Raw genomic sequence first — 26,829 nt, forward strand, 5'->3', positions numbered from 1 at the left:
GAAAGTTCAGCGCAGGGCAGAAGAGCAAAGGGCACGTCGCCGCATCCGAAAAGCGCCTTCGTTCCAAAGGACGGGTTTGTTTTGAGCCGGTTTTGAGTCAAGTCCAAGAAAGGTTGGAGTTCTTGAAAGTTGGTGGTTTGTTTCCTCCCAAAGAAAAATCTAGTAGATATTTTATTGTATTTTATTGGTATTCGTTAACTTCTTGTGCCTCCAAAAAAGAATGGAGAAAGGCAAAAGCTTTCTTCTGTTTTGGCCTCTCGTGTATCCTGTGACACTCGCACACATGACTTTATTCCGGATTTCCAAGATCCAGTTCCTTAGAGAAAGGCAATATTATGCTGGCCGGGTTCCTTATGAGAGGCCATGCGCCAGGCGGGTGATTGGTAAGCGATTCCATGCGCTCACGTTGCGAATTAAATCTCATCATGATATTGCATATGCATTTTAATGGGATTATATTTTACAATGTGGACCGGGCTCGTCCCCATGTAAGCGGCTCCGAATCCCCTTGGGGAGATGGAGGCGGGGTACAAAAATAAAGTTGTTGTTGTTGCTGCTATTGTTGTTGACACAACGACATAGTATGACACAGCAAACAAGATAGATATGCTGGATTTCGTATCACAGAATCACAAGTTGAACACTTCCCAAGTGTCTAGGACTGTGTGATGTATTATCATTATTATTATTATTATTATTATTATTATTATTATTATTATTATTATTATTTTATTACGACACAGCAAACAAGATAGATATGCTGGATTTCATATCACAAAATCACAAGTCGAACACTTCCCAAGTGTCTAGGACTGTGTGATGTATTTTCGGATGATGCATGCAGATCCCAGTAGGGTGGCCTTTTGCAGTTGGCAGATCGTGATTTTGTCAATGTCTATTGTTTCCAAATGCCGGCTGAGATCTTTTGGCACGGCACCCAGTGTGCCCATCACCACCGGGACCACCTGCACTGGTTTCTGCCAGAGTCTTGGAAGTTCAATCTTGAGGTCCTGATTTATTATTATTATTATTATTATTATTGTATATACTTGAGTATAAGCCTAGTTTTTCAGCCTTTTTTTAAAGACTGGAAAATCCCCCCTCGGCTTATACTCTGGTGAGGGTCCTGCTTGGCTTATATTTGGGTCATCTTATACTCGAGAATATATGGTACATTTAATATTTTTCTCTATTATTATTGGTATTATTACATTTATTATTTTTCTCCATTATTATTGGTATTATGACATCTATTATTATTATTATTATTGGTATTATTACATTTATTATTTTTCCCTATTATTATTGGTATTATGACATCTATTATTTTTCTCTATTATTATTGGTATTATTACATTTATTATTTTTCTCTATTATTATTGGTATTATGACATCTATTATTTTTCTCTATTATTATTGGTATTATTACATTTATTATTTTTCTCTATTATTATTGGTATTATTACATTTATTACTTTTCTCTATTATTATTGGTATTATGACATTTATTATTTTTCTCTATTATTATTGGTATTATGACATTTATTATTTTTCTCTATTATTATTGGTATTATGACATTTATTATTTTTCCCTATTATTATTGGTATTATTACATTTATTATTTTTCTCTATTATTGTTGCTACTACAGTAGAGTCTCACTTATCCAAGCTAAACGGGCCAGCAGAAGCTTGGATAAGCGAATATCTTGGATAATAAGGAGGCATTAAGGAAAAGCCTATGAAACATCAAATTAGGTTATGATTTTACAAATTAAGCACCAAAACTTCATGTTATACAACAAATTTGACAGAAAAAGTAGTCCAAAATATCACGATATATTGAAAACATTGACTACAAAAATGCGTTGGATAATCCAGAACGTTGGATAAGTGAGACTCTACTGTAATATAATATTCCCTTTGCTGCCCTCTGCTGGCTGCAGCCTCTAAGTGCAAGGCGTCCCTGTTGCTTGCAAAATATTTTGCAAAATGCAAAAAAGCAAGGCAAACCCATTGCAAAGGTCTTGCAAAACCCCAAAAGGCCTTGGAAAGAGGGGATCCCAAAAAAAGACGAGCATCCTAGGTTTGCATTGCAAAACTACAATTCCCAGAAGGAAGCTGGGGACAAAAAGGGGGCGGGGCCTTCCTAAGCTAACCTTGCCCAGGCAAGCCTTGCGCATGCGCAGTGCGCCTCCGAACAAAGTCCTCTGCAAAACAGGTAAGTGGGGAGAGAAGTTGGGGCTGCAGCTTTTGCAGAAAAGCCATATGAATTTAAGCATGCAGCTCTATGAATCTTGCAACTGCCCTATATAGTCAGTGTAGACACAAATAATGCTGCAAAACTGCATTGTAGGAGCCTAGCCTAGAATCCAGTTTCAAACTGCGTTATAGAGCAGTGCAGATGCATGCCTTTCTCCTTAGAATATCCCTATATTCTTATTATTAATATTATAATATTAACTATTGTGAGTTTGCTTTTATTCAAGGTTTCCTCTGGTTTAATACTGAATTTGACTTAGCTTCTAACTATGCTATTTTTGGGTAGTATTTTTAATGATGTTGCCTTAGTCAATATGTTATTATTATTGTTGTTGTTGTTGCATTGGTGGCATTGTTATATTAAATTATGTCATTATTATTGTTGTTGTTGCATTGGTGGCATTGTTATTTTAAATTAGGCCAATATTATTATTATTGCATTGGTGGCATTTTTATTTTAAATTATGTCATTATTATTATTATTATTATTGCATTGGTGGCAGTGTTATTTTAAATTAGGTCAATATTATTATTGTTGTTGCATTGTTGGCACTGTTATTTTAAATTAAATCAATATTATTATTACTGCATTGGTGGCATTGTTATTTTAAATTATGTCAATATTGTTGCATTGCTGGCATTGTTATTTTAAATTATGTCATTATTATTATTATTGCATTGGTAGCATTGTTATTTTAAATTATGTCCATATTATTATTATTGTTGTTGCATTGGTGGCATTGTTATTTTAAATTATGTCAATATTATTGTTGCATTGGTGGCATTGTTATTTTAAATTATGTCATTATTATTGTTGCATTGGTGGCATTGTTATTTTAAATTATGTCATTATTATTGTTGCATTGGTGGCATTTTTATTTTAAATTAGATCAATATTATTATTGCATTGGTGGCATTGTTATTTTAAATTATGTCAATATTATTATTGCATTAGTGGCATTGTTATTTTTTGTGCATTGCACTTTTTGAGCATTGTACTTTTTGTGCATTGCACATTTTTGAGCATTGCACTTTTTGTGCATTGTACATTTTTGTGCATTGCACTTTTTTGCATTGTACTTTTTTGTGCATTGTACTTTTTTGTGCATTGCACTTTTTTGCATTGTGCTTTTTTGTGCATTGTACTTTTTTGTGCATTGCACTTTTTTGCATTGCACTTTTTTGCGCATTGCACTTTTTTGCATTGCACTTTTTTGCGCATTGCACTTTTTTGCGCATTGTACTTGTGCATTGCACTTTTTGTGCATTGCACTTTTTGTGCATTGCATGTTTTTTGCATTGCACTTTTTGTGCATTTCACTTTTTCGTGCATTGCACTTTTTTGTGAATTGCACTTTTTTGTGCATTGCACACTTTTTTGTGCATTACACTTTGTGCATCACTGGAAAGAGGCCCTGGAAGCACAGAGGCACACCTCGTTGTAAGGTTCCCTGGTTTTGCAACAACGAAGTGAGGAAAAACGGGAGGAAGGGAGATTGTAGCCGTCGGACTGGTTTGTGCAGGAACAGGCAGTCGTTCTGATCCCAAAAGATAAGCCGGGAAAAATGTTTTGCGGAAAACGGCAGCCAAGAAATGCCTCGGTCCCTCATTTCTGCAGTGTGTTAATAATAATAATAATAATAATAATAATAATAATAATAATAATAATAATAGCAACAACAACAAAGACAAAGAGGGAATAGGATTGAGGAGAAACAACTGGAAAAGCTGACCACGGTATAAGGATTTAAAGATCCAACTACAAAGACTCTGGCACAAGCCAGTCAAGGGGGTCCCAGTGGTGATCGGCACACTGGGTACAGTGCCTAAAGACCTTGGCCTGCACTTAAACACAATAGGCGCTGACATAATGCTTGGTTGATATTGTTACTTATGTTTTTTAAATGACTGATCTTATATACAGTAGAGTCTCACTTATCCAAGCCTCGCTTATCCAAGCTTCTGGATTATCCAAGCCATTTTTGTAGTCAATGTTTTCAATACATCATGATATTTTGGTGCTAAATTCGTAAATACAGTCATTACTACATAGCATTAATGTATAATGAACTACTTTTTCTGTCAAATTTGTTGTAAAACATGATGTTTTGGTGCTTAATTTGTAAAATCATAACCTATTTTGATGTTTAATAGGCTTTTTCTTAATCTCTCCTTATTATCCAACATATTCACTTATCCAACATTCTGCCGGCCCGTTTATGTTGGATAAGTAAGACTCTACTGTATTATTGCATCGGTGGCATTGTTATATTAAATTAGGTCAATATTATTGTTGTTGCATTGGTGGCATTGTTATTTTAAATTATGTCAATATTATTATTATTATTGAATTGGTTGCATTGTTATTTTAAATTATGTCAATATTATTATTCTTGCATTGGTGGCATTGTTATTTTAAATTATGGGCATTGTTATTTTTAATTAGATTATTATTATTATTATTATTGCATTGGTGGCATTGTTATTTTAAATTATGTCAATATTATTATTATTATTGCATTGGTGGCATTATTTTAAATTATGTCAATATTACTATTGTTACATTGGTGGCATTGTTATTTTAAATTAGATCAATATTATTAGTATTGCATTGGTGGCATTGTTATTTTAAATTATGTCAATATTATTATTGCATTGGTGGCATTATTTTAAATTATGTCAATATTACTATTATTATTGTTACATTGGTGGCATTGTTATCTTAAATTAGGTCAATATTATTATTCTTGCATTGGTGGCATTGTTATTTTAAATTATGGGCATTGTTATTTTTAATTAGATCATTATTATTATTATTATTATTGCATTGGTGGCATTGTTATTTTAAATTAGGTCAATATTATTATTATTATTGCATTGGTGACATTGTTATTTTAAATTAGGTCAATATTATTATTATTATTATTATTGCATTGGTGACATTGTTATTTTAAATTATGTCAATATTACTATTATTATTGTTACATTGGTGGCATTGTTATCTTAAATTAGGTCAATATTATTATTCTTGCATTGGTGGCATTGTTATTTTAAATTATGGGCATTGTTATTTTTAATTAGATCATTATTATTATTATTATTATTATTGCATTGGTGGCATTGTTATTTTAAATTAGGTCAATATTATTATTCTTGCATTGGTGGCATTGTTATTTTAAATTATGGGCATTGTTATTTTTAATTAGATCATTATTATTATTATTATTATTATTGCATTGGTGGCATTGTTATTTTAAATTAGGTCAATATTATTATTATTATTGCATTGGTGACATTGTTATTTTAAATTAGGTCAATATTATTATTATTATTGCATTGGTGACATTGTTATTTTAAATTAGGTCAATATTATTATTATTATTGCATTGGTGGCATTGTTATCTTAAATTAGGTCAATATTATTATTCTTGCATTGGTGGCATTGTTATTTTAAATTATGGGCATTGTTATTTTTAATTAGATCATTATTATTATTATTATTGCATTGGTGACATTGTTATTTTAAATTAGGTCAATATTATTATTATTATTGCATTGGTGACATTGTTATTTTAAATTAGGTCAATATTATTATTATTATTATTGCATTGGTGGCCTGGGGGAATCCTTTGTTCAGAATCGTTAGCTGCACCCCGATTGATTCCTGTCCGGAATTCTTCTGTTTTCAGAGTGCTGCTCTTTCTTATTTCTTATTTACTGTTCTGATTTTGGAGTTTTTTTAATACTGTTTATTTTCATGGTTTCCTCCTTTCTGTTGAAGTTGTCCACATGCTTGTGGGTTTCAGTGGCTTCTCCTGCCTGGCTTATATCCTATGTCTTCTGAAGATATACGTTGTTGTGTTTGTTCACGTTGTCGTAACCCGTTTTCTGCAGAATCGTCCAGGGAGCCGACCATGTCCCAGCCGGGCTTTGCTTGCCGGCCTCCTCCGGACGTCGAGACGGACGATTGCCTCCAGGAATATACTTACCTCTTCAACCCCGACATCCTCAAGTAAGTGGTCCCGGGATACGGGTCGATTTGCTCCCCGAAATAGACACCGAACTAGAGACGTGGTTCTCTTCCTTCTCGTTCTGTCTAGGGGCAAAACCGCGTTCATCACCGGAGGCGGATCGGGCATCGGCTTCCGCATCGCTGAGATCCTCATGAGGTAGCCATGACTTACGTCCTTATTTTTTTATTTATTTAAATTTATTTATTTACAGTATTTATGTTCCGCCCTTCTCAATGCACCTATACATGGCATTCAATGCCATTAGCCATATATAGATGGGCACAGAGGCAATTTAACATTTTCCAGCTTCCGGTGTCATGAGGGTATGCTCGATTCCGGCCTCTGCTCTGACCACACTGCCCTGGGGACCACCTTTGGTCCAGATCCATCCGTGTTCGGGTTCACAGTGCTCTCTGGGTGCAGGTGAACTACAACTCCCACAAATCAAAGCGAATTTCCCCCAAAGACCTCCATTATTTTTTTGCTGGTCATGGGGTCTCTGTGTGCCAAGTTTGGTCCAATTCCATCTTTGGTGGGGTTCAGGAATTCTCATTGATTGCAGGTGAACTATACATCCCAGTACCAACAACTCCCACATGTCCAGGCCAATTCCCCTCCAAACCCACCAGTATTCAAATGTGGGTCTATTGAGTGTGCATGCCAAGTTTGGTCCAGATCCATCCGTGTTTAGGTTCACAGTGCTTTCTGGATGTGAGTGAACTACAAATCCCCCAAATCAAGGTGAATCTCCCCGAAAGACCATCATTATTTTTTGCTGGTCATGGGGTCTCTGCATGCCAAGTTTGGTCCAGATCCATCAGTGTTTAGGTTCACAGTGCTCTCTGGATGTAGGTGAACTACAAATCCCACAAATCAAAGCGATTTCCCCCAAAGACCATCATTATTTTTTGCTGGTCATGGGGCCTCTGTGTGCCAAGTTTGGTCCAATTCCCTCTTTGGTGGGGTTCAGGAATTTTCATTGATTGCAGGTGAACTATATATCCCAATACCTACAACTCCCACATGTCCAGGCCAATTCCCCCCCAAACCCACCAGTATTCAAATGTGGGTCTATTGAGTATTTGTGCCAAGTTTGGTCCAGATCCATCATTGTTTAGGTTCACAGTGCTCTCTGGATGTGGGTGAACTACAAATCCCTCAAATCAAGGTGAATCTCCCCCAAAGACCTCCAGTATTTTTTGCTGGTCATGGGGCCTCCAATTCCATCTTTGGTGGGGTTCAGGAATTTTCATTGATTGCAGGTGAACTATATATCCCAATACCTACAACTCCCACATGTCCAGGCCAATTCCCCTCCAAACCCACCAGTATTCAAATATGGGTCTATTGAGTGTGCATGGTCTATTCCGCTGCTTCACCATTCACCTGTGACACCAAGTCCTTGATGGAGTACTTCCTCATTCCTTTCCGCACGCTGCTGAAAGGTTTTTACGGTGTCGTAAATTAGTTAAATTAGCCTCCCTGCATAAAGCGGTACCTAAATTTCCTACTCGACAGATGCAACTGTGTTTCGGCTGCATAAGGTTATTTGTATCCCACTTTTTCCCTCCGTGCGGAGACTCAAAACAGCCCACGGTTAAAAGCATTGCAATACAACTTAAAATATACAAATATTAAAGAGTATATAATTACAGTAGAGTCTCACTTATCCAACATAAATGTGCCGACAGAACATTGGATAAGCGAATATGTTGGATAATAAGGAGAGATTAAGGAAAAGCCTATTAAACGTCAAATTACCTTATAATTTTACAAATTAAGCACCCAACATCATGTTATACAACAAATTTGGCAGAAAAAGTCGTTCAATACGCAGTAATGTTATGTTGTAATGACTGTATTTACGAATTTAGCACCAAAATATCACGATGTATTGAAAACATCGACTACAAAAATGCGTTGGATAATCCAGAACGTTGGATAAGCGAGTGTTGGATAAGTGAGACTCTACTGTATTGCTTTTTTCTGCGTTTGGTTTTGCAGGCATGGCTGCCAAACGGTGATTGCCAGCAGGAACCTCCAGAGAGTGACCGAGGTGAGTGGCCGTGCCATTTGGAGTGTTCACTCCGTGCCTTCTCACAGAAGTGGGCTTGGGCTATTTGAATATAATCTAACAGTTTAGAAGTATGGCAGTTTGCAGCATTATTATAATATTATTATATTAATATTATTATAATATTATTATATTAATATTATTATAATATTATTATATTAATATTATTATAATATAAAAATATAAGATGATATTATTATTACTACTAGCTGTGCCCGGCCACGCGTTGCTGTGGCAAAGTGGTGGTGGTATTGGTTAAAAATTGTTGCGTTATTTGTATTTTTTTATTAATTTTATTGCAAGTTATCTTTTTATTTATTATATTTTATTATTTTCTTGTATTATTTTTAGTTATTTTCTGTTATTATAGTATTTTATTGTATTAATTTTTTAGCGTTTTTAATTTTTTTTAGTGTTTTTAATTATTTTTTATTGGTTTGCTAGGAGACCAAGTTGGAGGAGCTTAGCCTTCTAACTGGCAGCAATTGGATAAAAGCAATTATTCCTCTCTCTCTAATTAGGACTTTATTTTTCTTTTCTTTTTGTTGTATCAACCTAGAGGCGTGAATGATGGGTTGTGTTGTCAAATTTTGAGGTTGGGGGGGCCTGTACTTTTGTTGTTTTGTCGGTCGCCGTGATGCCATCACTCTTTTATATATATAGATTATTATTTGTATCTCCAACATTCCCTCCGGTGGGATACTATCACCTTAGAATATCTATAGAACATTTTATACACTAACTGTTCCCGGCCACGTGTTGCTGTGGCGTATGGGAATCCTTTGTTGGCCAAGTAGATTAGCAGTGAATAGCCTTGCAGACTCAAAGCCTGGCCGTTTACTTCTTATAGGAATCCTTGTTTGGTGAGCTGAAATGCAACAGAATAGGCTTGTTGCTTGGAAGGCTCGGTACTTGCGTTCAAGAGAAATTGTTTTTTGGGCTGCGAGAATTGCAGTGAATAGCCTCGCTGCTTCAAAGCCTGGCTGCTTGCTACCTAGAGGATTATTTTGTTGGCCAGCTTCAATAGTACAGAGTAGTATTGCTGCTTCAAAGCTACCTTCTACCAAGGTTAATCCTTTGTTGGTCTGGTTGAATTGCACTGTGAATAGCCTTACAGCTTCAAGGCCTGGCTGTGTCATAACTAGGGGAATCATTGTTTGGCCAGCTTGAATTGCACTGAATAGTCTTGTAGCTTAAAAGCCTGGCCGCTTTCTACATACGGGCATGGTGTTTTCTTTTTTTATGGTCACTCCTTGGAAAGTGATGAGTATTGTGGCCAAATTTGGTGTGATGTGGCCCAGTGGTTTTGTTGTTAACTCGGTCCTAATTATACACATTACACACACACACACACACACACACACACACATATATATATATATATATATATATATATATATATATGATGGCATCACGGCAGCAGACAAAACAACAAAAGTAAACACCCCACAACCTCAAAAATTGACAGCACAACCCCTCATCCATGCCTCTAGGTTGTTACAACAAAAAGAAAAGAAAAATAAAGTCCTAATTAGAGGGAGAGGAATAATTGTTTTTATCCAATTGCTGCCAGTTAGAAGGCTAAGTTCCGCTCACTTGGTCTCCTAGCAACCCACTCAGCCCAGGGGACCCTTTACCTTAACTACCACCAATTCCTCAATACTTTATTTCCCATTCCACCATACTTCGCCACAGCAACGCGCGGCCGGGCACAGCTAGTTTTAATATATATAGATAGATTTCTCTAATGTTTAAATGCCAAATCCGGACTTCCTTTCACAGGCTGCCAAGAAACTGTCATCGGCCACCGGCCAGAAATGCCTGCCTTTGACCCTGGACGTCCGGCAACCCCAAGCCATCATGGCCGCCGTGGATGAATCCCTGAAGCAATTTGAGAAAGTTGATATCCTGGTTAACAGTAAGTTCTCAGTCTCTGTCGCCTTTGGGGAAACAAAGTGTAAACACCCAGATGTGAAGTCTTTTCACTCCTAGATGGCGTTCTTGGGCGTTAAGAGCTCTGAATTAACATGTAGTAGATCAGAGGTCCCCAAACTAAGGCCCAAGAGCCAGGTCATTTATGTGGCCTCTATCCTAAACTTTAGACTTAGCGTTGACCTAAGTCTACCTGGTCTTTGGAGGTCTCTTTGCCTACCTATGGTCTTATGAGATCATTTAGATGGTCTTTGAAGGTTTCTTTGCTTAGCTACGGCCTTATGAGACCATCTAGATGGCCTTTGAGAGTCCTTTTCCTTACCTATGGTCTTATAAAATCATCTAGATGATCTTTGAAGGTCACCTTCCTTACCTATGGTCCTATGAGACCACCTAGATGGTCTTTGAGGATCCCTTTCTTTATCTGTGGTCTTCTGATGACCTGATGAGATCATCTAGATGGTCTTTAGGGGGCCCTTTCCTTACCTATGGTCTTATAAAATCATCTAGATGATCTTTGAAGGTCACCTTCCTTACCTATGGTCCTATGAGACCACCTAGATGGTCTTTGAGGATCCCTTTCTTTATCTGTGGTCTTCTGATGACCTGATGAGATCATCTAGATGGTCTTTAGGGGGCCCTTTCCTTACCTATGGTCTTATAAAATCATCTAGATGATCTTTGAAGGTCACCTTCCTTACCTATGGTCCTATGAGACCACCTAGATGGTCTTTGAGGGTCCCTTTCTTTATCTGTGGTCTTCTGATGACCTGATGAGATCATCTAGATGGTCTTTAGGGGGCCCTTTCCTTACCTATGGTCTTATGAAATCATCTAGATGATCTTTGAAGGTCACTTTTCTTACCTATGGTCCTATGAGACCACCTAGATGGTCTTAGAGGGTCCCTTTCCTTATCTGTGGTCTTCTGATGGCCTGATGAGATCATCTAGATGGTCTTTGGAGGTGTCTTTGCTTATTTATGGTCTTCTGATGGCCTTATGAGATCATCTAGATGGTCTTAGAGGGTCCCTTTCCTTATCTGTGGTCTTCTGATGGCCTGATGAGATCATCTAGATGGTCTTTGGAGGTGTCTTTGCTTATTTATGGTCTTCTGATGGCCTTATGAGATCATCTAGATGGTCTTTGAGGGTCCCTTTCCTTACCCATGGTCCTATGAGATCACCTAGATGGTCTTTGAGGTCTCTTCCTTATCTATGATCTTCTGATGGCCTGACGAGATCATCTAGATGGCCTTTGGGGGTCCCTTTCCTTATTTATGGTCTTATGAGATCATCTAGATGGTCTTTGGAGATCCCTTTCCTTACCTATGGTCTTATGAGAGCGTCTGATACTTTATCGTTTGAAGTTCGCCTACTTTAACTTAGCGGCTTCCAGATATCTTGGGTCACAGCTTCCCTCAACTTTGCTCGTTGGCCGTGAGAAATCTAGTCCGAAGCATCTGGATTGAGAGAGTCTGGGTCCAGTTCCGATGGCGTGGCAAGGCCACGGCACCAAGAGTGGCCTCTTCCTTTGTTGTCCTAACGCTGTCCCTGATGCCTTTCCGCAGATGCCGCGGGCAACTTCCTCTGTCCGGCCAGCGCCCTGTCCTTCAACGGCTACAAAACGGTGATCGAGATCGACACCTTGGGAACGTTCAACGTCTCCAAAGTCCTGTATGAAAAGTGCCTCCGCGTACGTTTCCCATCAATACCTTTTGAACCTTAAGAATGTTCTTGAATCGGTTTCCAGTGGGACAGGTTGCATCAGTACTGGTTTTATAATAGCCAGGGGTGGCTTAAGCGGTATGCGAAGTAAGCAATTGCGGGTGGCGCCAAATCACTAGGGGCGCTGTTGAGGCCCCTGGAAGTGCAAACAAGACATTTATGGGGTTGTTGTGTGTCTTTCGGGCTGTGTGGCCATGTTCCAGAAGCATTCTCTCCTGACGTTTCGCCCACATCTATGGCAGGCATCCTCAGAGGTATTTATGTTTATTTCATTAATACACATATCTATATCTTAATAATAATAATAAAATAATAATAATAATAATAATAAAGACTCTGGCAGAAACCAGTACAGGTGGTCCCGGTGGTGATGGGCACACTGGGTGCTGTGCCAAAAGATCTCAGCCGGCATTTGGAAACAATAGACATTGACAAAATCACCATCTGCCAACTGCAAAAGGCCACCCTACTGGGATCTGCACACATCATCAGAAAATACATCACACAGTCCTAGACACTTGGGAAGTGTTCAACTTGGGGTTTTGCGAAACGAAATCCAGCATATCTATCTTGTTTGCTGTGCCATACAACGTCGTTGTGTTGATAATAATAATAACTTTAATAATAATAATAACAACTTTCTTCTTGTATCCCGCCACCATGGGGAGGAGCTCACATGGGGACTAGCCCAACAGTAACATGAGTTAAAACAATATAAACAAAATAAATATAAAAACAGCATAAAACTTTAACAATTACAGTAGAGTCTCACTTATCCAACATAAACGGGCCGACAGAATGTTAGATGAGCGAATATGTTGGATAATAAGGAGGGATTAAGGAAAAGCCTATTAAACATCAGAGTAGGTTATGATTTTACAAATTAAGCACCAAAACATCATGTTATACAACAAATTTGACAGAAAAAGTAGTTCATTACACATTAATACTATGTAGTAATTACTGTATTTACGAATTTAGCACCAAAATATCATAATGCATTGAAAACATTGACTACAAAAATGCGTGGATAATCCAGAACGTTGGATAAGTGAGACTCTACTGTATATATATTTCCCCAAAATTCACTTACATATTTACATTTGTTTTTTTTCTCATTTTTTATTTTGTAAAGAAACATAATACATCGAAAGTGGTGGAACAATATATTGATAGGAAAATGAGGGAGGTGAAAGGATTCTGAAAATCGGGGAAAAAGAAAGAAAAAAAAGGAAAAAAATATTGGTTGACTTTGGTTACATATTTACATTTGTTGAGGGTTGTAGAAATAAATAAATAGAAGCTTTACCACAGTTTCTGAATAAAAATAAACCCTGCAGTATAATAAAATGTCACTCAAGCTTGTTTAACAAGTAACAGTATCTTTATTTCAGTTTAAAAGTTCAAACAGGGCAACAATATATATACCTGTCTTTTGAATTCACACAGAGAACACAGGGAATAAACAGTCCCTTTAAACGGTTTTTAAATATGCCTTGTTTGCCTTATAAATAATCAGGCTGCGGAGAGTATGGCAGCCATTTCTTTCCAGACTATTTCCAGTCAGCACTCTCTTCACTCTCAGAGGTTTTTGTTTTGTTTTTGTTGCTTCTGGAGTGAGAGAATTGGCCGTCTGCAAGGACGTTACCCAGGGGACACCCGGATATTTTAATGTTTTACCATCCTTATGGGAGGCTTTTCTCATGTCCCCGCATGGAGCTGGAGCTGAGAGAGGGAGCTCATCTGCGCTCTCCCCGGGTGGGATTCGAACCTGGCAGCCTTCAGGTCAGCAGCCCAAGCTTCAAATCGCAAGGCTTTAATCCCCTAGGCCATGTGGCAGTTAAAACCATTTGTCTCAACACTAATAATAATAATAATAATAATAATAATAACTTTATTTTTATACCCCACCCCATCTCCCCGAAGGGACTCGGGGCGGCTTACATGGGGCCTTGCCCGACACAACAATATAATAACAACAACAAAACAATAAAACAAATATCCCAACAATAAAACATCAGCATCAATAAAGCAATCATAAAAATCAACATACAGCATAAAATGTTAAAAACAGGAGACTAAAACACTAAGCTAGAGACAGCAGCCAATTAGAATTCTGGCTCCTGACTGGCTCAGCCAATCAGCTGTCGACACATGCCCATTCCAGTCAACTCACCACACCATGGTGTCTCTTTTACAAATCCTCACAACATTGCCACCACATTTGTATAGGCCAGCTATATTGTTCTGTTTGGGGTTTTTTGTCCTTGCTGTAATGTATTGTTGTATTTGTTTATTGCCGACCTCTGAATCAAACCGCATTCTCTCTGTCTAGGCCAATGGAGGGGTGATTGTAAACATCACGGCAACGCTCAGCTACAAAGGGCAGGCCCTCCAAATGCATGCTGGCACAGCTAAGGCCGCCATAGGTACGGTAAACCATTACGTTGTTTTGTCTATTGTTTTTCTTTGCCTTTCTGGGTTTTGCAATAATCAGAACTAGGCATGTCCGATCGATGAAAAAAATGTTTCAATTCTCGTTTCTAAAGTAGGGGGCGCTGGCGCTTCGATATAGAAAGTATTTCCGATTTTTTCACCCAAAAATTTCAGATATTTCCGAAAATTCGTAAATGATTCTAAATGTTTCTAAAATGGCAGACGCGCATGCGCAATCGGCAAAAAAAAAAAAAAGGAACCGGGGGGGGGGGACTTTTATAGGGCTCTCCCGCCCTCATTTCTTGAGCTATCCTCATCAACCCTAGCCCCCACCTTTGTGTCCATCGTGGAAGCGTTTGATTGGCCGGGGAGCGGCAGCCATGTTAGGCTGCGCTAAGCTCCCATTCTAGGTAGGTTGCAGAAACAAAATTTTTTAAAAAAATATATTTAAAAAAATTTTTGGGGAAAAAATTAACGAAATATTAAGAGACAATTAGAGAATGGGGCAACAATGGTTCGAATTACATTGCTGGTTGCGCTGTGAGACAATGTCTCGGAATGCGTATCAAAAAGCGAGAACAATCCGAAATAATTCCGATATACGATTCAAAACGATTTTTTGGACATGTCTAATCGGAATCTATAATTTAGTGGGGCCCAAGTTTGCCCATGCCTGTTCTCTCGTGTATGCGGGCTTTAAAACCTTGCAGGTTTGTTAGTATTTTTTTCATAATATCTTTCTGTGAATTGCCCTAATTAGTAGATTGCTCTGGGAGCTGTCGTGCTCGTTGTTTCCCCATTGACGACAACAATGATGAGGGTGGTGATGATGATAATAAAAATACCGCATATACTCGAAGATTAGCCGAGATTTTCAGCCCTTATTTATAAGCTGAAAAAGCCTCCCCGGCTTATAATCGGGTCAAAGTCAAGCCGGCAGCAGAGCCTGGAGGCCGTTGCTTATTATTATTATTATTATTATTATTATTATTATTATTATTATTTTATTTTTATACCCTGCCCCATCTCCCCGAAGGGACTCGGGGCGGCTTACATGGGGCCAAGTAAGTTGTTTGCAATATATGATATATTTATCTCTCCTCTTGCCCTCCCTTATCAGTGTTTGCTTTTCAAAAGCCTCCCTCGCTCTTAACCGAGGGAATGTTTTGAAAAGGAAAATAAGCCCTTGCAAGTCAGGAAGAAGAATGTATATATGCCCATTAATCTTATAAAAGCATTTTCCCCTGAAATATTTATTAACCTCTGCTACAGAGATATAGGCATTTCCCCTTGCAAGCCTTTGCAATCCCTATGTACCTATATATCTGTATCTATCTACATTAATTTTATATATGAATTTCCCTCTCATTTGTTTGCAAGTCTTTGCAAATCCTATATACATATAGATATCCAAAGATTTCCATGTACAGTAGAGTCTCACTTATCCAACATTCGCTTATCCAACATTCTGGATTATCCAACGTATTTTTGTAGTCAATGTTTTCAATATATCGTGATATTTTGGTGCTAAATTCATAAATACAGTAACTACTACATAGCATTACTGCGTATTGAACTACTTTTCTGTCAAATTTGTTGCATAACATGATGTTTTGGTGCTTAATTTGTAAAATCATAACCTAATTTGATGTTTAATAGGCTTTTCCTTAATCCCACCTTATTACCCAACATATTTGCTTATCCAACATTCTGCCAACCCGTTTATGTTGGATAAGTGATACTCTACTGTACCTGTATATCTGTATCTATGTGTATACATTATTTTATATATGAATTTTCCCCTCACATGTTTGCAAGTCTTTGCAAATCCTATGCAGATATAATTGTCTATATACAGGGAGATGTCTAGGTAGATATATATGAATATTGATATATAGGGCTTGCAAATATTGTAGGGGAAATGCACACACACACAAACAGATTTCTAGATAGATATAAACATAACTATATAGGGCTTGCAAATATTGCAGGAGGGAAATGCACATATATAGAGAGAGGATTTGCAGATGTTTCAGGGGGAAATGCATATATGAAATTAGTATATGTAATTATAGATCTATATCTAGCTCTGCATTGTTTATGTAGGCATTGAATGTTTGCCTGTTACTATGTTGGAAGCCAGCCTGAGTCCCAACGGGGAGATAGATAGGGCAGGGTACAAATGAAGTTTTATTATTATTGTTATTATTAAGTTATTGTTAATACCATATTGTTTTATATTAGGGTCGACTTATACTCGAGTATATACGGTAATTGTTTCCAAGCTGGTTTTTTTTTTTTTGCTTGCCTGGTTTTTATTTTCTGTTTTGTTTCCTGGCAGATGCAATGACAAAACACCTGGCGGTGGAATGGGGTCCGGACGGCATCCGGGTGAACAGCATTGCGCCCGGTCCCATTTTGGGCACGGAGGGGATGCGCCGCTTAGGTAGGACTTGAAAGGATCATGGGATGTATAGTGCGGTCTGATGGGAAGTGTAGTATGGCTATTCCCATTGAAGATTTGCTCAAAGAGAGGGAAGCAAGGCTCATTGGCTAACAAATATACAAAGGGGTTATTTTACATTTTTACTCAGCATTCACACACATGTACATGCATTCAAGTTCATCAAGTTAGCAATGTCAACAGTTAATCATTTGTCCCAGTTCTTATCAGCAACTTTTAATTACAGTTCAGCAAGCAGGCAGTTAGTCGTTGCAGGCCTTAATCTTAGAATTGTGTCTCCAACCAAATGCTTTGTTGTGCGGCACTAGTTTGTAGTGCGGTTTTCTTGTATTGATTCTTTGTCTGCTGTGCTTTGAGGAGTTTCTGATTTTTGACTTTATTATTATTATTATTTTATTATGACATAGCAAACAAGATAGATATGCTGGATTTCATATCACAAAATCACAAGTCGAACACTTCCCAAGTGTCTAGGACTGTGTGATGTATTTTCGGATGATGCGCACAGATCCCAGCAGGGTGGCCTTTTGCAGTTGGCAGATCCTAATTTTGTCAATGTCTATTGTTTCCAAATGCCAGCTGAGATCTTTTGGCACGGCACCCAGTGTGCCGAGCACCACCGGGACCACCTGTACTGGTTTCTGCCAGAGTCTTTGAAGTTCCATCTTGAGGTCCTGATAGCGGCTGAGTTTTTCCTGTTATTTTTCATCTATGCGACTGTCACCTGGGATGGCAACATCAATGATCCAAACCTTTTTCTTTTCCACAACCATGAGGTCTGGTGTGTTGTGTTGCAAAACTTTGACAGTCTGGATTCGTAAGTCCCACAGTATCTTTACGTGTTCATTTCCCACTAACTTTGCAGGTTTGTGATCCCACCAGTTCTTTGCTGCTGGCAGGTGGTACTTGAGGCATAAATTCCAATGAATCATTTGGGCCACAAAGTTGTGCCTCTGTTTGCAGTCTGTCTGTGCAATTTTCTTACAGCAGCTGAGGATATGATCAATGGTTTTGTCGGTTTCCTTGCACAGTCTGCATTTTGGGTCATCAGCTAATTTTTCAATCTTGGCCTGAATTGCCTTTGTCCTGATGTCTTGCTCCTGGGCTGCAAGGATCAGCCCTTCTGTCTCCTTCTTCAGGGTCCCATTCGTGAGCCAGAGCCAAGTCTTCTCCTAATCAACCTTTCCTTCAGTTTTGTCAAGGAACTGTCCATGCAATGCTTTGTTGTGCCGCACTAGTTTGTAGTGCGGTTTTCTTGTACTGATTCTTTGCCTGCTATGGGTTGAGGAGTTTCTGTTTTTTTACTTCTATTATTATTATTATTATTATTATTATTATTATTATTATTATTATTATTATTATTAAAGCCCGACCGATGGCCTCCCAGCCTCTTCTTGAACAGCCTTCCTTGCCTTTCAGCCTCTCCTCAGGCAGAGAGCAGCAACGTCTACCAGGAGATCCCTCTCCAGCGGGCCGGGAACAAGACGGAGATCGCCCACAGTGTGTTGTACCTGGCCAGCCCCTTGTCGTCGTATGTGACCGGCACGACTCTGGTGGTGGACGGCGGCAGCTGGATGACCACCCGGAACGACTTCCCCGCACTGTTGGGTATTGCCTCACACTCTGCTAAGCTCTAGGTGATGCTCCTTTCCCGCTCGGTGGGATTCGATAGGCGTCAACAGCAGCATGACTCTCCCACCTTGTGATTTTGTGAACATAACCATAGAAACATGACATATGTCCCCACACATATCAATCAGTGGGACTTAACTCGCAGGATGGCTTACAAGTTATATGTACGTACAATATATTACCGTATATACTCGAGTATAAGCCAACCCGAATATAAGCCAAGGCACCTAATTTTACCACAAAAATACCTGGGAAAACATTGACTCCAGTATAAGCCGAGAGTGGTAAATTTCAGAAATAAAAACAGATACCAATAAAATTACATTAATTGAGGCATCAGTAGCTTAAATGTTTTTGAATATTTACATCAAGCTCAAATTTAAGACAAGACTGTCCAACTCTGATCAAATCATTATTCTCATCTTCTTCAATGTAAATGTGCTTATGTATCCTTTTAATAATAATAATAATACAGTAGAGTCTCACTTATCCAACATAAACGGGCCGGCAGAATATTGGATAAGCGAATATGTTGGATAATAAGGAGGGATTAAGGAAAAGCCTATTACACATCAAATTAGGTTATGATTTTACAAATGAATCACCAAAACATGTTACACAAAAAAATTGACAGAAAAAGTAGTTCAATATGCAGTAATGCTATGTAGTAATGACTGTATTTACGAATTTAGCACCATTGAAAACATTGACTACAAACATGCGTTGGATAATCCAGAATGTTGGATAAGTGAGACTCTACTGTAGTTTTTTTAATAATTTTTTTCTTCAAAACTTGGGGGGAATAGTGCCCTGGAACATGGGGTGATTGTGTATAAAATCCAAGGAGATGGGCTTTGTAGTTTTTTTAATAAAAATATTTTTCATACAAAACTTTAAAAATTCACAAAAAATCAGTGGGTGTGCGAATCTATCAATATCATTATATATATAGAGAGAGAGAGATATTTCAGCCTATTGATATTGATAGATTCGCACACCCACTGATATATATACAGTAGAATCTCACTTATCCAAGCCTCGCTTATCCAAGCTTCTGGATTATCCAAGCCATTTTTGTAGTCAATGTTTTCAATATATCATGATATTTTGGTGCTAAATTCATAAATATAGTAATTACAACATAACATTCCTGCGTATTGAACTACTTTTTCTGTCAAATTTGTTGTATAACATGATGTTTTGGTGCTTAATTTGTAAAATCATAACCTAATTTGATGTTTAATAGGCTTTTCCTTAATCCCTCCTTATTATCCAAGATATTCGCTTATCCAAGCTTCTTCTGGCCCGTTTAGCTTGGATAAGTGAGACTCTACTGTGTGTGTGTGTGTGTATATATCTATATATATAAAAGAGTGATGGCATCAGGGCAGCGGACAAAACGACAAAAGTACAGGCCCCCCAACCTTGAAATTTGACAACACAACCCATCATTCACGGCTCTAGGTTGATATAACAAAAAGAAAAGAAAAATAAAGTCCTAATTACAGGGAGAGGAATAATAGTTTTTATCCAATTGCTGCCAGTTTGAAGGCTAAGCTCCACCCACTTGGTCTCCTAGCAACCTGCTCAGTCCAGGGGACAGGCACAGTTAGGCCTCTTCCACAGATTATCAGATTTTAACTGGATTATATGGCAGTGTAGACTCAAGGCCCTTCCACACAGCTATATAACTCATTTATAATCTTATATTATCTGCTTTGAACTGGATTATCTTGACTCCACACTGTCATATAATCCACTTCAGTGTGCATACTAAACATAAAGACAACCATACAACAGACATTCAATACCACCACTACCTCAACAATTTCTCACCAACACCACCAGACAACGCCACAGCAACGCGTGGCCGGGCACAGCTAGTGTGTGTGTGTGTGTGTGTGTGTGTGTGTATATGTATGTATATATATATATATATATATATATATATATATATATATATATATATATATTGCAGCTAGTAGTTTAGCCTGCTGAGCTAAGCCCGGCCCCAGAGATCTCCCTTCTGTGTTTTTTTTATTGGAGTTAACTCTCCATGCAATTTCATCTAGTATCTTTCTTTTCAGATTTTTGGACAACGGAATTGAAAAGAGATAAATAAATGAAAGAAGGCTGTCCGAACCATCCTGGAAAAGAGGAATCACAAACCTGTCTTGGCTGCAACATCGCTTTGCACCAAACTGGCAACAGAAGGATTTCATATCTGGATAATATTCTGGTAACATCAAGAGAGGAGAGCCAAAACACATTTGTTAAACGAGCGGCCCATATATGGATGTGTTGCAACTCCCATTATCCTTTGCCATTCAAACAGGGACGTGCAACAGTGGGAGGCCACTAAGGGACCGCCTAATCCACCCCAAAAAATGCCTCCAACATCTAAGAAATGGGGAGCATTTGGGCCATGTTGTATCACCGTTTGGGCATTCTGAGTCGAGGAGACTTTTTTTTTAATCAAAAAGAGACTCCAAAGTCAGTGGCATCCTTAGGGTTGGTGTCACCCGGTATAGTAAGCCTCATGGGCCTCCTCCCATTCCCGACTGTATTCCAGTGATTTCCAGGGGCGCAGTGATGGCACCTATTAGGACACGGGGGCGGGCATGGTATTTGGGTGCAAATCATTGAGCTTTTGGCGTAACTATACTTTGTCCAGCTCCTACTACAGTAGAGTCTCACTTATCCAACATAAACGGGCCGGCAGAACGTTGGATAAGCGAATATGTTGGATAATAAGGAGAGATTAAGGAGAAACCTATTAAAGATCAAATTAGGTTATGATTTTACAAATTAAGCACCAAAACATCATGTTAGACAACAAATTGGACAGAAAGAGTAGTTCAATATGCAGTAATGCTACTTAGTAATTACTGTATTTACGAATTTAGCACCAAAATATCATGATGTATTGAAAACATTGACTACGAAAATGCGTTGGATAATCCAGAACGTTGGATAAGTGAGACTCTACTGTATGGGATTTTTCAACCCGGCAATGCATTGTAGGGCCTCCTATTTCCCAGGCCTGATAGTCCATTATATTCTCAACCCTGAGGTTTTTGCTTCTGTATGATACACAGTGTTTTGCAAAAGACAGGCTGAAAACAAGACCAGCTTTCTGATGCTGATACGGGAAGTACGCTTTAACTTAGGATTAGTTTATTGTTTTGCAAACCCATTTTATTTTCTGTTTGCCTTCCCTGCACTGTTTGCCACCGGAGCCTTTTTTGCTTTGTTTTATTTGTATTGTTCCGTATTGACCGATCCAGCCTGACTTTTCCTGTATCTAATTGTTACGATTCTGGGCCAAACAGGGTGATTCTGCACTTTTTCTTTAGCCAAACCTCTCTTTTTTTTCAACTAAAAAGTATTCCCCTCCTTGAAATAAATTTTACAAATTTCTATCTTGGAAAAGAGCAAATTTTCATTTGAAATCCTTGTTTTGAGGGCAAGCTTATGGCTTTAATATTGGTCCGTTTCCAAGGCGAGAAACCTCAGACTCACATTGTAGTGCAACAACAACAACAACAACAACAACAACAACAATAATAACAACAACAACAAAACCTGGGCTACCAAGTGGTAAGAAATTCACCAAAAATTTCCCACTTGCTGTACATGGATGATCTAAAGCAGGGGTCCCCAAACTAAGGCCCGGGGGCCACATGCTGCCCATTGAAGCCATTTATCCGTCCCTCCCTCCTCCTCTTTGCTTGTTTATAATGGTATTTTAATTATTATTTAATTATTAATTATTAAGGGGTGCTTTGCTAGTGCTTTTGGTGCACAAAGGTAGAAGGGAGTTGGACTAAATGGCTCTTCCAACTCTCATTATTATTATTATTATTATTATTATTATTATTGACAGAAGGACACGGCATAACACAGCAAATGAGATATATATGCTGGATTTCCTATCACAAAATCACAAGTTGAACACTTCCCAAGCATTTAGGACTGTGTGATTTATTATTATTATTATTATTATTATGACACAGCAAAGAAGATAGATATGCTGGATTTCGTATCACAAAATCAGAAATTGAACACTTCCGAAGTGTCTAGGACTGTGTGATGTATATTATTATTATTATTATTATTATTATTATTATTATTATTATTATTATTATTATATTGTATGACACAGCAAACAAGATAGATATGCTGGATTTCGTATCACAAAATCACAATTTGAACACTTCCCAAGTGTCTAGGGCTGTGTGATGTATTATTATTATTATTATTACTATTATTATAACACAGCAAACGAGATAGATATGCTGGATTTCGTTTCACAAAACCACAAGTCGAACACTTCCCAAGTGTCTAGGACTGTGTGATGTATTTTCGGATGATGCGCACAGATCCCAGCCGGGTGGCCTTTTGCAGTTGGCAGATCGAAATTTTGTCAATGTCTATTGTTTCCAAATGCCGGCTGAGATCTTTTGGCACGGCACCCAGTGTGCCCACCACCACCGGGACCACCTGCACTGGTTTCTGACAGAGTCTTTGAAGTTCAATCTTGAGGTCCTGATAGCGGCTGAGTTTTTCCTGTTGTTTTTCGTCAATGCGACTATCACCTGGGATGGCGACATCAATGATCCAAACCTTGTTCTTTTCCACAACTGTGATGTCTGGTGTGTTGTCTTCCAGAACTTTGTCAGTCTGGATTCGGAAGTCCCACAGTATCTTTGCGTGTTCATTTTCCATGACCTTTGCAGGTCTGTGATCCCACCAGTTCTTTGCTGCTGGGAGGTGGGACTTGAGGCATAAGTTCCAATGAATCATTTGGGCCACATAGTTGTGCCTCTGTTTGTAGTCTGTCTGTGCAATTTTCTTACAGCAGCTGAGGAGATGATCAATGTTTTCGTCGGTTTCCTTGCACAGTCTGCATTATTATTATTATTATTGTTATTATTATTATTATTATTATTAACAACATTGAGACCCAGTGGCCATCTGTCAGGGGTGCTTTGCTTGTGCTTTTGGTGCACCAAGGTAGAAACGGGTTGGAGTAAATGGCCCAAGGGGTCTCTTCCAACCCTCTTTATTATTTTTATCATGATTATTATTAACATTGAGGCTGTATTTGTTCCCGTTTTGTTTTTTTACTTCAAAATAAGATATGTGCAGTGGTGCATGGGAACTTGTTCATAGTTTGTTTGTTCTTTAAAAAAACAAACTATAGTCTAGCCCTTCAACTGTCTGAGGGACCATGAACTGGCCCCCAGTTTAAAAAGTTTGGGGACCCCTGATCTAAAGCTTTATGGAAAATCAGAAACTGAAATCCTGTCCCTGACCAACACAGCCAGAATCTTCAGCACTGACATCAGTATGAAGTTTGTTAAGGGTTGTAGAAATAAGCAAATAGAAACTTTACCACAGTTTACGAATCAAGATAAACCCTGCAGTATAATAAAATGTCACTCAGGCTTGTGTAACAAGTAACAGTATCTTTACAGTAACAGTTCAGGAGCCTCCGGTGGTTTAGGGGATAAAAGCCTTGTGACTTGAAGGTTGGGTTGCTGACCTGAAGGCTGCCAGGTTCGAATCCCACCTGGGGAGAACGCGGATGAGCTCCCTCTCTCAGCTCCAGCTCCATGCGGGGACATGAGAGAAGCCTCCCACAAGGATAGTAAAACACCAAGACGTCCTTGTAGACGGCCAATTCTCTCACTCCAGAAGCAACTCCAGTTGCTCCTGACACGGAAAAAAAAAAGGTAACAGTTCAAAAGTTCAAACAGGGCAACAATATATATATCAGTTTTTCTGAATTTGCACAGAGAACATAGAGAATAAACAGTCCCTTTAAACAGCTTTTAAATATGCAATTCTGTATCCTTGCACGGCAGAAGAGGGGTTGGACTAGATGGCCCTCGTAGCCCCTTTCAGCATCACGATCCTGTGACTATAATGCCCAGGATCCTTCGCATAGCGTGATTCGTCACCAGATGAGCTACAGAATCCTTGATGCTTGGATGCAAATGTTCAAAACAATAACACAAGTGTATTATTAAGGCAATTGTGCACCAAGCAATTACAAATCCTGCAGATGTGCAAATAGAATGACGAGTCCTACAATGTGTTGGGGATGGGGAGGATGCTCGGCCTCCCTGGAAAGAAAGGTTGTCAAGGGAACTGTTGCTAGGCAACTAATCCTCCCTCCTTTGGGTAACCAAATAGATCCCTAATGCTTGTTGCTATAGCAACCAACAGGTGAGTGGAGAGCATCCTTGTCGGCCATTGAAAGGATCCTCGCCCAAGACATGGAGGTCGATGTGGGCCCAGATTTAGCCATTTCCATGGTTACAGGCCGATGTAGGCTCGGGTCTCTGCAGAATTCGGAAATCTTCAATTGGGATATATAGCTATATATAGATACTGGCTTTGTCTCTGTGTGCCTATGAATTCTGAAAACCTAACTTGTATGGATAGGTACATAAATGGATGGATAGACAGACAGAGGGATGGATGGATGGAGAGATAGACAGGTTTGGATGGATGGATGGACAAACAGATTTAGATGGATGGATAGACCGAGGTTTACAGAATTCTCAATCTTCATTGTTATGAAGCCATCTAGATGGTCTCATAAGGCTATAGCTAAGCAAAGAGACCTTCAAAGACCATCTAGACGATCTCATAGGACCATAGGTAAGGAAATTGTCCTCCAAAAGCCATCTAGATGGTCTCATAAGGCTGTAACTAAGCAAAGAGACCTTCAAAGACCATCTAGACGATCTCATAGGACCATAGGTAAGGAAATTGTCCTCCAAAAGCCATCTAGATGGTCTCATAAGGCTGTAACTAAGCAAAGAGACCTTCAAAGACCATCTAGACGATCTCATAGGACCATAGGTAAGGAAATTGTCCTCCAAAAGCCATCTAGATGGTCTCATAAGGCTGTAACTAAGCAAAGAGACCTTCAAAGACCATCTAGACGATCTCATACGACCATAGGTAAGGAAATTGTCCTCCAAAAGCCATCTAGATGGTCTCATAAGGCTGTAACTAAGCAAAGAGACCTTCAAAGACCATCTAGACGATCTCATAGGACCATAGGTAAGGAAATTGTCCACCAAAAGCCATCTAGATGGTCTCATAAGGCTATAGCTAAGCAAAGAGACCTTCAAAGACCATCTAGACGATCTCATAGGACCATAGGTAAGGAGATTGTCCTCCAAAAGCCATCTAGATGGTCTCATAAGGCTGTAACTAAGCAAAGAGACCTTCAAAGACCATCTAGACGATCTCATAGGACCATAGGTAAGGAAATTGTCCTCCAAAAGCCATCTAGATGGTCTCATAAGGCTATAGCTAAGCAAAGAGACCTTCAAAGACCATCTAGACCAGGGGTCCCCAAACTTTTTAAGCAGAGGGCCGGTCCACAATCCTTCAGACTGTTGAGGGGCCGAATTATCATTTCAAAAAAAAAATACAAACAAATTCCTATGCATACTGCACATGTCTTATTTGTAGTGCAACAACAACGAAAGAATACAATATTTAAAAATGAAAACAATTTTAACCAACATAAACCTATTAGGATTTCAATGGAAAGTGTGGGCCTGCTACTGGCCAATGAGATAGTCAAGTTAATTAGGATTGTTGTTGTGTGTCTTCAAGTCATGTCAGACTATGGCCGAGCCCAAGTCTAAAATTAATTATTTATTTACTGCATTTATTTACTACATTTATATCCCACCCTTCTCACCCCAAAGGGGACTCAGAGCAGCTGTATGTACATACAATATATTATATTATTAGCATAACACAATATTAGCATTATATATTACTATATTGAACTATACCACTATACTATTATATAATATGTAATATATAACATATAATTAATATTATTATATGGTATTACTATTTGTATTATATTGTATAACATAAGATTATTATCAATATTATATGTATATACAATATATTATATTATTAAAACTGATATAAAAATATTATATTATAAAACTGAAGGCGGGGGCCAGGTAAATGACCTTGGAGGGCCGCATCCGGCCCCCGGGCCTTAGTTTGGGGACCCCTGATCTAGACGATCTCATAGGACCATAGGTAAGGAAATTGTCCTCCAAAAGCCATCTAGATGGTCTCATAAGGCTGTAACTAAGCAAAGAGACCTTCAAAGACCATCTAGACGATCGCATAGGACCATAGGTAAGGAAATTGTCCTCCAAAAGCCTCCAACCCTGGACCACCCTAAAGGGGCCTTAAACAACTTCTAAACAGGCCCAAAGGGGCAAAACCAACCCTGGAC

The 26,829-nt window shown here is 38.6% G+C and overlaps 1 protein-coding gene across 4 annotated transcripts; it reads left to right on the forward strand.

The window, feature by feature from the left end:
- Nucleotides 1-231: 231 nt before the first annotated feature.
- Nucleotides 232-21,956, forward strand: decr2 (2,4-dienoyl-CoA reductase 2). 4 transcript variants are annotated; one of them, XM_008121020.3, is made up of 10 exons: nucleotides 232-383; nucleotides 6,155-6,272; nucleotides 6,361-6,429; nucleotides 8,278-8,329; nucleotides 10,130-10,265; nucleotides 11,848-11,972; nucleotides 14,340-14,433; nucleotides 16,782-16,886; nucleotides 18,324-18,512; nucleotides 20,624-21,956. In XM_008121020.3, exons 1-10 carry the CDS (start codon nucleotides 284-286, stop codon nucleotides 20,656-20,658), a joined length of 1,023 nt encoding a protein of 340 aa, XP_008119227.2. In that variant the 5' UTR covers nucleotides 232-283; the 3' UTR covers nucleotides 20,659-21,956. The 4 variants fall into 4 exon arrangements, with proteins under 4 accessions (XP_008119227.2, XP_008119229.2, XP_062820685.1 ...); XM_008121022.3 differs by lacking the exon at nucleotides 232-383 and adding an exon at nucleotides 2,128-2,219; XM_062964615.1 differs by lacking the exon at nucleotides 232-383 and adding an exon at nucleotides 2,129-2,219 and having other exon boundaries at nucleotides 18,324-18,541.
- The last annotated feature ends 4,873 nt before the right edge of the window (nucleotides 21,957-26,829 follow it).

The sequence above is a fragment of the Anolis carolinensis genome, unplaced genomic scaffold (genome assembly GCF_035594765.1).
Source record: "Anolis carolinensis isolate JA03-04 unplaced genomic scaffold, rAnoCar3.1.pri scaffold_13, whole genome shotgun sequence".
Classification (NCBI taxonomy): domain Eukaryota; kingdom Metazoa; phylum Chordata; class Lepidosauria; order Squamata; family Dactyloidae; genus Anolis; species Anolis carolinensis.